This window comes from Triturus cristatus, chromosome 12 (genome assembly GCF_964204655.1).
Source record: "Triturus cristatus chromosome 12, aTriCri1.1, whole genome shotgun sequence".
NCBI classification, from domain to species: domain Eukaryota; kingdom Metazoa; phylum Chordata; class Amphibia; order Caudata; family Salamandridae; genus Triturus; species Triturus cristatus.
Window position 1 is genome coordinate 291,906,224 of NC_140595.1, and position 14,902 is coordinate 291,921,125.

Consider the following 14,902-nt stretch of genomic DNA (forward strand, 5'->3'; position numbering starts at 1 on the left):
AGTGTGGAAGCAGACAGCTTGAAGGTCTATTGCACACATACAGTCTCCTTGATGTAGTTGAGGATAGATTTGATGTAATGTCAACATCCTGGACTTCCGAACCACAAAGTATCGATAATACATTCCCAATGCTCTCTGGTGATAAGGAACCTCCTTTACAGCATTTTACTGCAATAAACTGTTGACCTCCTCCTGCCGCAGATTTTTTCTGGTAAGCCGATGTTTTGGCTGGTGGACAGAAAGAGGAGGGGACTTGAAACAAAGAGAGTACTCATTCTGAGCAATATTCAAGACCCATATGTTTGTTATTATGATATGCCAAGCTTTCAGATGCCTGACCATACTCTCCCCACCAGATTGCCTGACAGAGAAGAGGGGTAATAGCGAATAATTGTTTGACTGGAGGTTTTCCTGCAGATGTGGATTGTTGCTGTTGGCTTTCTCTACCTCTGGAGGATTTACAAGGATGATAGGGCTGGTTCTGTTGTTGCTGATGGTGGTGAGACCAGTGAGGGGTTTGAACCCTCTAAGGAAAATATCTCCTATCATAGGGTCTGTACCTCCTACCATATTATTTTCGTTTTTCTAGACCAACAGCCTTTAAAGTGCATATTTTTTTTGTCATGCAGGACATTTTGCTGTTGTATGAGATTCAAAGGAGGGTGTTTCCAAAAAAGGGCAAATTTAGAATGAGACATTTTGCTTCTGGTTTGAGTTCAGTCAGTCTCAGTCAAGAACATCTCTTTGCACTTATTCTGTGACAATAGCCAAAAGAAGCTAGATCTAATGTATCCGCTACTGCACATATTATTTGGTTTGATACCTGGCTGCTCTCATTAAGAATGTCTTGATGGTTCTGTTTGTCCTCTTTGGAAAGTTTTTCCATAAATATTTGTGGTAAGTCCCGCAGAGATTTATCATATCTCTCCAACAGGGAAGTAGTACTAGCAAATTTCATTGTAGATGTTGATGTTCCACATATCTTTTCCCCCAGAGAATCTATCTGTTTATCTCTTTATCTGGTGGTACGGAAGAGGAACAAGCAACAGTATGAGACTTTCTTGCTGCATCTACAATCACCAAATCTGGATGAGGGTCTATTCTAAGGAACAGAAGGTCCTGGTCAGGTGGTTTATATGTTTTGAGAAGCCTAAATGGAGTAGAAATCAATGATGAAGGTGTGAAGAATAGCTGCATCATAGGTTCCAATAGGCCAGGTACTAGAGGAAGTAAAATAACAAAGGCAGATGTAGTAGGAGTAGGTATGTTGAGGATTAACCTTGCTGCTCTTCCTACCAACACATTGTTAAAGGTCAGCAGATTATCTACTGGAGATGTATCTCTCAGTGTAGGAGAATAATCTCTGACCAATGAGCTAGTAGTGGTAGTCCAGGTTGGAGATTGCCTTCTGCATTGAGATTGTGTTCTCCTACTTGATCTTTTGCAACATCGGGACGTTGAACTGCTTTTTGAAGTTCTATTAGATCTAGTTCTAGATGTGGAGTGATGGGCCATCTTGGAATTCTAGATCTTTGTGGAGATCTAGGTAGCAAAATCATCAGTTGTGGGCTGCTCAGGAGTCCTACAGGATCCTTAGGAGGAGTCTGTTGGCATCGTATTAGGCGATGTGCCTGGAGAGAAATGAGCAAATGTTGATTTCCTAGGTAATAGTGTGCTTGAAAGTTGGATCTCAAGTGTGACCCACGAGGGAGAATAAGTGAGGAAAACAATCTGAGTCTCATGCGTGTGCCACACTTTTGTGGTAAACTTTAAAGCCATTGTGGGGATATGTTTAAAGTAGACCGAGATTTAGCTCTTGATGGGGTGTGAGGTCTAGATTCTTTAGTTGATGGTGGTTTTGTTGGTAGTGATGGCGATGAAATATGTTTTAAAAGTGAACGTCTTGGGTCGTTCAACTTTGTCTCTGATGTTGAGGGTCAACAGGATTTGACTATCAATGATAACTTTGATGTTGAAAGGTGCTTTGACTGTGAACGTCATCAATATGGCTTGACATCCAGTGGTGTTTTGAAGGCATTTTCAATGGCATACCTGTCGACGGTGAACATGCTGGTAGTTTTTCCTTTCTCGATGCCATGCTTCTTGACATCGAACGGGGCGTCTCTTTTTCCTCTCGTGGTGTTTCTCCCAAGATCTCTCTCTATGGAAGTCCTTGGAGCTGGAGGGTGATGCTAAGGAAGAAGGAGTAGCTTCCTCAAGGCCTCATGTTGACCCAGCTGCTTTGTCTTGGATTCTCTTTTGGAGGCCATGCAGCCTTGAAGGTTCTCCTGGGCAATTTCTGACAGTGGGTACAGTCTGGATGATTGTCTTTGTTGTGTGCCTTCTGGAAGACCAAGTGTGGTCTGTCTGAACCTTCATTTCCCCATAGAAGGGTACTTCATAAAAAGTGAACACATTTTGACAAGAAAATAATTCATTTTCTGTCAAAAAAAGATGTAACTATACTCTGAGCATTGCAGTATAATGGTTAACAATGTCACATTTTACCTCTCCTTTTAAAAAGGCCCGTGAAAGATTGTCTATGGTATCTTTGCTATCAGTGTCAAAATGTAATGTATTTGGCTTCTTTTTTAAATGAAAATTATAGGGCATTATAGTGCACTCTCTCCTAGGAGCAGTGAGTAATAAATGCCTTGCATGCATCCCACTGCTGGATTCTTCTCTTTTCTTTTTTAGATTAGTGATTTCCTTTTATGTATCATTTTTTTATCACAGGTTTCTTTTTTTAGATTTCTTTTATTTTTTGGGAGGGGGGTCAGTGGGTTCCTTTATTTGTTTTCATCAATGGCTCCTTTTTTGGGATCAGAGGTTTTCGTGTTTTACTGATGCATAATTGGAATCTTGTATCCACAGGGGAAGCCCCACTGGAATCTGTGGACCCAGCTTTGGATCTTGTGGCAACAAAATGTTTTTAAAAATATTAAATATGTGGGGGTCCCTCAGGGCTCTCCTTCATAAGGGTCTGGGGGCCAGGGTGTGCTCATCCTGCCCACTTTTGTGCCTTTCATTTTCTTTAGCAGTATTTGAGGACCACGCACCACTGTCCTGTAAAAGCAGCCATCACATTTCCCCCTAAAGTTGCAGCCAGCCAATCAGAGAACTCTGGATTTGCGTGTCCAACTTTGGATCCATAGATTTGAAATGGCTTACGGGATAAAAAGCTCTATCAGCTGATGGGATTGAATAATTTATTTTAATGTTTTCATTTTCTCATCTGCGGCTCCGAATTGGCGGAACCTTGCTAATTAGAAGTCCAGATATCTCTAAAATGTAACCTCTTCATGCTGAACTCAAGCAGCTTTTAAGCACAAATGTCTTGAAAACTACTGAGCACATCTACACTAATCTACATAAAGGTAATTCCTTGAGCAAAGTTCTACATTAATGCCAAATGTGGTGTAATTCTGTTCAGCTGTTTTGTTCTGTTTTGGAGAGCAAAGATTCCTATGTGAATCAAAATGTGCACATTTGGGAAACCCCCATTTTTCTTAGCCCATGCTTGAAGGATCTCCCAAAACTTGCCAAGAAGGAAGCAAAGCCTAAGTATTTTTGGGGGAAAAGTTCCATGCAGTTTTGTCAAACGGTGGCAAAGTTATTAAGAAGACAAAAAAATGCCTTTTCTACAAAAACTCTGAATCAACCATAACTACACTGCCACTACAACTGCATGTGCAACTAGCACACGCACACACACACACACAAACACACACAAACACACACACACACACTGGATAAGGCAAAACAATACAATTTGATATGAAAATGAATATAAATGAACAGTTGACAGCATGCTTGTCTACACTCAATGCCTCACTCATGTTACTAATGAATCCACACAATAGAGAGAGGCTTATCCACAAAATCTAAACCATGGTAGAGTTTAATTTCTTCACAAGAACAAAGGAGTTTTGGAAAAGACTCCAATTGATGAGGTAGGCAGATGTTCTATATCTAACTCCTGTAGCTTATATGCCTTTGGTAAGAGTGAAAATGCAGGCACATTATAACTAGACATGATAGAAGAATGCCTATGGTAGCTCTGCTTGCTGCAGTTCTCAGCTGCACAGACCTGCTCAATACGTACATTTATGCGAATTATAGAAATTGCGAAAAATGTTTATGCAAGCCCAAAGACATTTGCATCTATGTAAGCATTCAGTAAAATAGCCGTTTAATATGAAGTGCAGTTGCTGATGATTGTTTTTCAAAAAATAGTTTGAAAAGTATTGTGGGACCTGTATTTTGACAATTGTGACAAATGTCCATATAACCATCAAAGTCCCTTGGTCAAAAAAAACAGGTGGCACTTTACAAGTGTAAATTGTAAGCCAAACTAAGCATTGCTTCTACCTGTTGGTGAACGAACAAGGTTTGTGCTTTCTTCAATTACATCCCACACAGAAAACCAGGCTTAAAAACAGCAATTAAACAATAGTCTTTATAATGTGGATTAGAGACTGGTGGAAGACCTGGACTTTGGTAGGGTCCCCTGTTGACCACATATCCATCCACACTTTCATCTTTGCTACATCTACGAACCACAGGTGTATCAGTTCAAATGAGCCTTTTGTTCACTATAAAATCCATGGCTTCTTCTTTGAAGTACACAGTAATAAAGATTAGAATAATTTTCTATTCTTTTAGACATAGGGGCTTATGTTGATGTTGGACGGAATAGCTTCCGCCTGACACCGACTCGATCCTGGGACCGACCGACACTCAGTTGGCAGTTCCAACTGGCTCATTAAAATGTAACCGAACACTGTTCGGTCGCATGCTCCCTTTCCTCAATGGGAGCTCATGTTACGGCCGTAAACCGGCTGTAACACAAGCTCCCACTGCGGAAAGAGAGGTGCTGTTCATCCCTGCACCCCGTGGCAGGTGCCACAAGGTGCAGGGATCAACAGGGGGTACCATAGGTAACCAACACAAAGATTATTTTATCCAACAGGGGGTACCATAGGTGCCCCCTTAGCCTCCAACCGGAGGCTGTGCACCAAAGGGGGCCCTACTGGGAGCCTGCAAACACGCTTTCAGACATGGTTTCCATGTTGGACAGGTTGGCATGGAAACCATGTTGGAAACCCTGTATCGTAATCTCAAGCGTGGAAAAGCCCGCCCTTGAGATTACAAGCCTGCTTCTGACTGGTGGAACGGCTCTCTGAGCCTGTCAGAAGCCAGCCAGAATGACTGTCCGGTTTCTTTCCGACCGCCTCCATCAGAATCAGGCAGTCAGAAAGGAAACCGAGTTGCCCATTACGATGCAGCCCTGAAGGCTCTGACAGGAGCCTTTACTGGCCGCATCGTAATCTGCTACTCAGTGTCTAATATTTGCATAATCAGCTGATACATTTAAACCAGGCTAGTAAATAGCAGTTTACAAATAAATCCCTGTGAAATTGCAAGTCAATCAACTATTCACACATGGACCTTGATACATTTACACCCTCAGCCAGCCTCACCATACACAAAGCTCTTTCTTCAGGACAGAATGGGCCTCTGTACTCACTGGTCAAAGGATCAATGCTGGATGGGAACTTATAGCATTTACACTGCTTGCGCCAAGGCCGCGTTTTGAATTTGCAGCAAAGCATCTCACAGTAATGCTCCTCCACTTTGACTTCCTCTGGCTCTTTCTTCTCCTCCGGTGGAGGTGGGGGAGGGGGAGGTGGTGCCCCTGCACCATCTTTCTTTGAAGGAGCTGCAAGTAAATGAAGTGCAAGGTTTCAATGTTAGTGGTTGTTAGACCTGTCAGCCCTTTGGGTGGTCCCTCCTCATCATTATTTATTTTGTCCCACTTTTGCCTCAAACCCTGTTTGAATTTTTCCTTTTTGGGAACCACCAGACTTTTTAGTGTTGCTACAGATTCAGGGAGCCATTTTAGCTACCCCTGAAACTTCTGTCTGAGGGCCTGAAGCACAAAATGGTGGCCTCCTGTGACATCACCAGCATCCACTGGAACCTACCAGCACCTTCCAGAACCTTCCAGGAGATTCCAGAACTGTGTGACAGTTGGAAACCGTTTAGAATGTTGGGAGGATAAGAGAGGCAGTTGGCAGTTGGAGCTGGCAGTTGGCACCTGACTGGTGAAGGGAGAGGAGCACAACAGTGAAGGAGGAAGGAGTGAAGCAGCAGGGGTGGAAACTTGTGCCTGGAGTGGGGTCCATAAACCCACCCTTGATACTTGTCCCTACTGATGGATCCCAGCCTATAGCCCTGTGTGGGAAGAAGTCAGAAGAAAACCATCCTAAGGACCTGGACAGCAGGAACAGGCCTTAGAACCAAGAAAGCAGCAAGATTCTGACCTGAGAACTGGTTTCCCTGGAGCCTGGCGTCGAGTAGCCGAAGACCTGGAGCCCGAGGTGGAGAAGCGGCGCTGACTGAGGTAGCAGACGTCGTACCCGGAGCCGCCTGAGGTCGTGAGAGGGCGCCGACGGAGGTCGTGAGGAATACCAGAGGTCGAGGAGGAAGTGAACCGAGGTCGAGCGAGCGGCGTCATCGGAGGAGTGAAGTCCGCCCTCCGGAGTCGTCGGAGACCGAGGTAGAGGAGCACCGGAGGTCGGGAGTGAGGATCGCACTCCGGAGTCGCCCGGAACCTGCGAGGAGGAACACCGGAGGTCGGGGGTGAGGATCGCACCCCGGAGTCACCGGAAGTCGACAGCGAGGCCAGGCCGGCCGACGTCATCGGAGCCGAGTGCACCATCGGACCGGAGCCGCCCGAAGTCGACATCGTGAAGAGACTGCCCGACGCCGTCGAATCGGAGGTCGAGATCGAACCGAGGCCGCCGACATCGGACCGGAACCGCCTGCCGGCGTCGTCAAAGAACTGACATTGTGCCGAGGCCGCCGAGACCGAACCGGAACCGCCTCACGGCGTCGACACGACTCCAGCGGCGTCGGAACATCAGAAAAGGGCAGTAAGTGGAGTAGAGGGCGCCTTAGGCCCTGTGGAGACCTGAGAGACTACTCTAAGGGGCTAGGGAGGTGCTGAAACCCACCTGACTGTGCCTGGGGTGAACTGGGACTAACCTAGAGAGGTTGTGTGGAGAAGGGAAGCCAGGGCATTGGAATTCCCCCCTTTGATCTACCTCAGTTTAGGCCTCAGCCTTTGCCTCAGCCAGGGAGTAGAACCCCCCCCAAGCCTTCCACACCCTACAAGCTGTGCCTGGGCCCAAATCAGCCCTTCAGAATTGAAGTGTCATCTGATTCATGAGTGTTGCTGTATACTTCTAATTATTTATTGGGGATACTGTATTTATTAAGTTCTTATCTATTTATTGCTGCACTGTATTTATAGGTCCACAGGACTTGTTGGTGTACAGTATTTATTGGTACAGTATTTATTGGTACAGTATTTATTACCTCAAAGTATTTAATTGTCTGTATATATTGCACTTGTATTTATGCCCTGTTATTTATGATCACCCCTATTTATTTCAGCAAACAGCCAATATTTATTTGACCTGCTCTATTTAAGAATTTGTATATTGTGATTGTTATTTATTTTTCCAATCAGCAACTAAGAGAAAAAGATAAAGAAGAATATTTTCATAATTTTTACGGTGTAGAGTCGTTTTTGGAACGGATGCACGCATGGTTATTGTATGGGTATATTGTATGCTTAGCACTGCGCCTGTTTCCTGACCACTCGAGCCAAGCTACCCCATTGTGTTGGGAAGGTCCACCACCACCCTGCGGAGTGGGAGTGGGGCTGTTTCCAACATAAATTGGTGTTCAGTGGTGGGATAGAGCTGTGCCTACATATACTCAACAATAACTGTGGGTAGTCCATAGGCCTACACCGGGAGTTTTCTCACAGCGGCCTTCCTAATTGTGGGTTTTTGTTTTTTCCAAATTTACTCTGGTGGTGGGAGGAGGTATTACTAAAGGTACCCCCCTGCATTGTTACTACACAAAACCTGTCCTCTAACCTGAGTGGGCAAGATGGAGTTTGTTCTTGAAAATCTAGACACGTACACTGTGGCCCAACTCAGGGAGTTTTGCCAGCGAGAGGGGGTGTACTGTCCCCCAGGAGCAAAGAAGGGTGCACTCCAAACCAGCTTAAGGGCTTGGGGGGAGGCACGCAGGGAAAGCAAGGCTGAGGAAGAAGACAGGGATGGAGAGCCTGACCCCGAGGGGGCTGAGATGTACCAACCTGAGGTGGGGAACCTGTCAGCAGGGCCCAGGACACTTTCTAGGAAGGGCAGCACTGTCTCTAGTGGGGGCTTATCCGAAGTGGAGTTAGCAGACCGGAGAGAGAAGAGACAGCTCACATGGGACTTAGCAAGGCTGGAAAAGGAGAAAGAGGAGCAAAGGATGGCCCATGAATTGCGACTGAAAGAAATAGATCTTCAGATTCTGAGAATCGGGGCACAACCTGTTCCTAATGGTGGCAGCCAAAACCAAGAGTCCACCAGGGAATCCAAACCTTACCTGCCAAAGGACATTGTAGCGAGCTATGGGGCGGGTGACGACATCGCCAAGTGGCTAGCAGCCTATGAGGTCTCCTTGAGGGCCCATGGGGTTCCAGCGAAGTATTGGGGAGGGGGATTGTATAAGTACATGCCTCCAGCTGGTAGGGATGCTTTATTGGCCCTCGAAGAGGATGAGCAAACCCACTACCCCACCATGAAACTGGCGCTCATCAGAAAGTTTGGACTAACTCCGGAAAAGTACAGACAGAAGTTCAGGGGTAGTCACAAACTGGGCACACAGAATTGGGTGGACTTCCTGGACTATGCAAAGAAGGCACTGGAAGGTTGGATTCAAGGCAGTGAAGTAAGGAACTACGAGGAGCTGTTTGACCTAGTATTGAAGGAACACCTACTCGAGAAATGTTTCCCTGAACTGCGGCAACACCTGGTGGATAGCAAGCTGACCAGTCCCCGGAAGCTTGCTGAGGAGGCGGACATTTGGGCTAGTACCCGGGTGTCCACAAGGGGGACTGGAGGAGATACTCAAAAGGCCGGACAGGGCGCCCCCCAGAAGAAAGAGGGAGGGGAAAAGAAAAAGGAGTTCTCCAAAGGCCCCCAAAATAACTTCCAAGGGAAGGGAACAGGATTCACCTCTAAGGCTAACCCACCCAGAAACCCTAATCCTGGCCAGAGCCAGCAGCCAAGGGTTGTCCATTGCTATGAGTGCGGTGGCGTTGGACACTATAAAGGAGATCCGAAGTGTCAGAAACGATCACCCGCTCCCACTGGAGGAAAGCCCCCCGGAGTAGCTAGTGTAGTGCTGGGGGAGGAGATGCGCTAACTTAAGGGAAGGGAGTGGGCGGGTGTCACTTTAGTGTCCCTGGGAGAACGGGAGATGGTTCCCAAGATCCAGGTGCCCGCAAATACCGCAAAGTATGGGCAGTGGATCACCATCAACGGCCAAAGAGGGGAGGCTCTGAGAGACACAGGAGCCAGTATGACTATGGTACGTAGCCAACTGGTGTCTCCAGAGCAAGTCATTCCCGATGTACTCCACCCAGCCGCGATGGCTGACGGCAGAACCGGCCACTATCCCGTAGCTGAGGTTCCCTTTGAATGGGGGGGGGTTGCAGGTTCACTTCGAGTTGCCGTAAGCCCTGCCGTGCCAGTCGATTGTCTGCTGGGCAATGACATGGAGCACAACGCTTGGAAGGAGGTGGAATACCGGACTCACACCGAGATGCTGGGTACACCTGACTGGGCCTGTGTTAGCACAAGGTCCGTGACTACCCGAAGAGGGAGTTCATTCCGGCTGGAGCCTGGAACAAAGGCCCAGCCAGCTGCCAGTCAAGGGAAGAACCGAGGACAGGAGGAGCCTGCCTCGGCGTCTCCACCCCGTAGGACGGATAGGCCACCGGAGGTGGTGGACCAGGAGTCTGCGGAGGGGGACGTTACCAACCTGGAGGACTTACCCATCCCGGCCGAGTGGCACGTGGAGGGAGGCCCGTCCAGGGAGGAATTCTGCCAGGGCCAGAGGGAGTGCCCTACCCTTGAGGGGCTGAGGCGACAGGCCGAAGCCCAGGCAGCAGGGAACGTTGAAGGGAACTACAGTGTTTACTGGGAGGATGGCCTCCTCTACAGTGAACCCAAGGCACCCCTACATGGATCGTCACGAGCCTTGGTAGTCCCTCAACGTTATCGAGCCTTCCTTTTAGAGTTGGCTCATGAGATACCCTTGGCAGGACACCTGGGGCAAGACAAGACCTTCGCCCGTCTTGTCCCACACTTTTATTGGCCTCAGATGAAAGTGTCGTCCGATACCTACTGCCGGACATGTGTGTCTTGCCAAGCCAGTGGGAAAACAGGGGTGAAGCTGAAAGCTCCCCTGGAACCACTTCCTGTCGTTAGCACCCCCTTTGAAAGGGTGGGCATCGACATTGTGGGTCCGTTAGATCCGCCAACATCAGCTGGTCACAGGTTTATCCTGGTCCTGGTGGATCATGCCACACGGTACCCAGAGGCAATCCCTCTGAGGACCATAACAGCACCTGTTGTGGCTAGGGCCCTGATGGGAATCTTTACCCGAGTGGGTTTTCCCAAGGAAGTTGTGTCCGACAGGGGGACCAACTTCATGTCAGCATATATGCGGGCAATGTGGAAGGAGTGTGGAGTGACCTACCGGTTCACAACTCCTTACCACCCCCAGACCAATGGTCTGGTGGAGAGGTTTAATAAAACCTTAAAAGGCATGATCAGAAGTCTGCCTGAAAGCCTGCGGAGGAAATGGGACGTCCTCCTACCCTGTTTACTTTTTTCCTACAGGGAAGTGCCACAGAAGGGAGTGGGCTTCAGCCCCTTCGAGCTTCTGTATGGGCACCCTGTACGCGGACCTCTTAACCTGGTGAGAGACGGATGGGAAAGAACTCCCAGAAAGCTCCCCCAGGATGTGGTGAGCTACATGCTGGCCTTCCGGAGCCAAATGGCTAAGTTGTGGAAGCAAGCTTCTGACAACTTGGAAGCCAGCCAAGCAGTAATGAAGGCGTGGTATGACCACAATGCTCACCCGGTGGAGTTGGAGCCTGGCCAGAAGGTGTGGGTGATCGAACCAGGAGAGCTTAGTGCCCTCCAGGATCGCTGGTCAGGACCCTTTGAGGTGTTGGAGAAGAAGGGTAAGGCTACCTACTTGGTGGACCTGAAGACCCCTCGTCAGCCCCTGCGGGTGCTGCATGCCAACCGCCTCAAACCCCACCACGAGAGGCCCGAAGTCATCTTGATGATGGTGACTGACGGAGGAGAGGACGTGGAAAGCGAGCCTCTCCCTGATCTGTTTGCGTCTCAGGAAAAGGATGGGTCGGTGGAGGGAGTGATTCTCTCCCCATCTCTAACTCCTGAACAGCAGGAGGACTGTCGCCAGGTCCTGGGGCAGTACTCTTCGTTGTTCTCCCTTGTCCCGGGTAGGACTCACCTGTGCGTCCATGACGTGGACACAGGAGACAGCCCACCTGTGAAGTCCAAGATCTACCGGATGTCAGACAAGGTGAAGGCCAGCATTCATAGTGAAGTCACTAAGATGCTGGAGCTAGGAGTGATTGAACCTTCTAGCAGCCCCTGGTCCAGTCCGGTGGTGTTAGTACCAAAAGCTGCACCACCGGGTGCCCAACCAGAACTGAGGTTCTGTGTGGACTACCGGGGACTGAATTCAGTGACAAAGACTGATGCACATCCGATCCCTAGGGCGGATGAATTAATTGACCGGCTGGGAGCTGCCCAATATCTAAGTACCTTTGACCTTACTTCGGGGTACTGGCAGATCTCTTTGACTGATGGAGCAAGGGAAAGGTCAGCCTTCTCCACGCCCAATGGCCACTACCAGTTCTGTGTGATGCCCTTTGGGCTCAAGAACGCACCTGCCACGTTTCAGCGCCTGGTAAACCAGATCCTCACCGGAATGGAGAGTTTCTCTGCTGCTTATCTGGATGACATAGCCGTCTTCAGTAACAGCTGGGAGGATCACTTGCGTCACCTGCAAGCTGTTCTCCAGGCCCTGAGACAAGCTGGATTGACGATCAAGGCCAGCAAGTGCCAGATCGGGCAGGGGTCGGTAGTGTACCTTGGACACTTGGTGGGTAGGGGAACGGTGCAACCCCTCCAGGCGAAGATCGAGGCCATCATGGCCTGGGAACCCCCCAAGACACAAACTGAGGTCCGAGCATTTTTGGGCCTCACGGGATACTATCGCCGCTTCGTGAAGGGGTACGGTACCATCGTAGCCCCTCTCACGGAGCTCACGTCCAAGAAACAACCTCGACGGGTAGTCTGGACGGAGGCTTGTCAGCAAGCCTTTGAGAAATTGAAGAAAGCCATGTGCGAGGCCCCGGTCTTAAGGGCCCCAGACTTTTCCAAGAAGTTCATTGTCCAGACAGATGCATCAGAACATGGCATTGGGGCAGTGTTATCGCAACTCAACGAAGAGGGTCTGGATCAACCCGTGGTCTTCCTATCCAGGAGACTACTTCCCAGGGAACAGAAGTGGAGTGCAATAGAGCGTGAAGCCTTTGCAGTGGTATGGGCTCTGAAGAAGCTGCGGCCATACCTGTTTGGCTCGCACTTCCTTGTTCAGACCGACCACAGACCCCTTCGTTGGCTGATGCAAATGAAGGGGGAGAATCCCAAGTTGTTGAGGTGGTCTATTTCCCTACAGGGGATGGACTTTCAGGTGGAACATCGGCCTGGAGTGGACCACGCCAATGCAGACGGTCTCTCAAGGTATTTCCGCCTTAGTGATGAGAACTCCCAAGGGGTTGGGTAGCTCTCCCCACTTTCAGCTGGGGGGGACGCGTGTTAGACCTGTCAGCCCTTTGGGTGGTCCCTCCTCATCATTATTTATTTTGTCCCACTTTTGCCTCAAACCCTGTTTGAATTTTTCCTTTTTGGGAACCACCAGACTTTTTAGTGTTGCTACAGATTCAGGGAGCCATTTTAGCTACCCCTGAAACTTCTGTCTGAGGGCCTGAAGCACAAAATGGTGGCCTCCTGTGACATCACCAGCATCCACTGGAACCTACCAGCACCTTCCAGAACCTTCCAGGAGATTCCAGAACTGTGTGACAGTTGGAAACCGTTTAGAATGTTGGGAGGATAAGAGAGGCAGTTGGCAGTTGGAGCTGGCAGTTGGCACCTGACTGGTGAAGGGAGAGGAGCACAACAGTGAAGGAGGAAGGAGTGAAGCAGCAGGGGTGGAAACTTGTGCCTGGAGTGGGGTCCATAAACCCACCCTTGATACTTGTCCCTACTGATGGATCCCAGCCTATAGCCCTGTGTGGGAAGAAGTCAGAAGAAAACCATCCTAAGGACCTGGACAGCAGGAACAGGCCTTAGAACCAAGAAAGCAGCAAGATTCTGACCTGAGAACTGGTTTCCCTGGAGCCTGGCGTCGAGTAGCCGAAGACCTGGAGCCCGAGGTGGAGAAGCGGCGCTGACTGAGGTAGCAGACGTCGTACCCGGAGCCGCCTGAGGTCGTGAGAGGGCGCCGACGGAGGTCGTGAGGAATACCAGAGGTCGAGGAGGAAGTGAACCGAGGTCGAGCGAGCGGCGTCATCGGAGGAGTGAAGTCCGCCCTCCGGAGTCGTCGGAGACCGAGGTAGAGGAGCACCGGAGGTCGGGAGTGAGGATCGCACTCCGGAGTCGCCCGGAACCTGCGAGGAGGAACACCGGAGGTCGGGGGTGAGGATCGCACCCCGGAGTCACCGGAAGTCGACAGCGAGGCCAGGCCGGCCGACGTCATCGGAGCCGAGTGCACCATCGGACCGGAGCCGCCCGAAGTCGACATCGTGAAGAGACTGCCCGACGCCGTCGAATCGGAGGTCGAGATCGAACCGAGGCCGCCGACATCGGACCGGAACCGCCTGCCGGCGTCGTCAAAGAACTGACATTGTGCCGAGGCCGCCGAGACCGAACCGGAACCGCCTCACGGCGTCGACACGACTCCAGCGGCGTCGGAACATCAGAAAAGGGCAGTAAGTGGAGTAGAGGGCGCCTTAGGCCCTGTGGAGACCTGAGAGACTACTCTAAGGGGCTAGGGAGGTGCTGAAACCCACCTGACTGTGCCTGGGGTGAACTGGGACTAACCTAGAGAGGTTGTGTGGAGAAGGGAAGCCAGGGCATTGGAATTCCCCCCTTTGATCTACCTCAGTTTAGGCCTCAGCCTTTGCCTCAGCCAGGGAGTAGAACCCCCCCCAAGCCTTCCACACCCTACAAGCTGTGCCTGGGCCCAAATCAGCCCTTCAGAATTGAAGTGTCATCTGATTCATGAGTGTTGCTGTATACTTCTAATTATTTATTGGGGATACTGTATTTATTAAGTTCTTATCTATTTATTGCTGCACTGTATTTATAGGTCCACAGGACTTGTTGGTGTACAGTATTTATTGGTACAGTATTTATTGGTACAGTATTTATTACCTCAAAGTATTTAATTGTCTGTATATATTGCACTTGTATTTATGCCCTGTTATTTATGATCACCCCTATTTATTTCAGCAAACAGCCAATATTTATTTGACCTGCTCTATTTAAGAATTTGTATATTGTGATTGTTATTTATTTTTCCAATCAGCAACTAAGAGAAAAAGATAAAGAAGAATATTTTCATAATTTTTACGGTGTAGAGTCGTTTTTGGAACGGATGCACGCATGGTTATTGTATGGGTATATTGTATGCTTAGCACTGCGCCTGTTTCCTGACCACTCGAGCCAAGCTACCCCATTGTGTTGGGAAGGTCCACCACCACCCTGCGGAGTGGGAGTGGGGCTGTTTCCAACAGTGGTCGACAGAACTGCCTTAGATTTTCCGCTGAGCTTTTTGCTTCCATATTGTGATTCTTAGCTCATGGAGATAAAGGCATTTGGCTGCATCTTGGCAATGGACCTTAAGAGAGATCAAATGGCAGAAGAAATTATTTGAGACA

At 49.1% G+C, this 14,902-nt stretch overlaps 1 protein-coding gene across 1 annotated transcript in view; it reads right to left on the reverse strand.

Annotated features, from left to right (window-relative positions):
- Positions 1-14,902, reverse strand: part of CNGB1 (cyclic nucleotide gated channel subunit beta 1) — a 958,531-nt gene that overhangs the window by 326,355 nt on the left and 617,274 nt on the right. Inside the window, exon 26 of the mRNA XM_085637063.1 lies at positions 5,531-5,722. Coding sequence (XP_085493189.1) covers positions 5,531-5,722 — 192 coding nt within the window. The remainder of the gene's footprint in view (positions 1-5,530; positions 5,723-14,902) is intronic.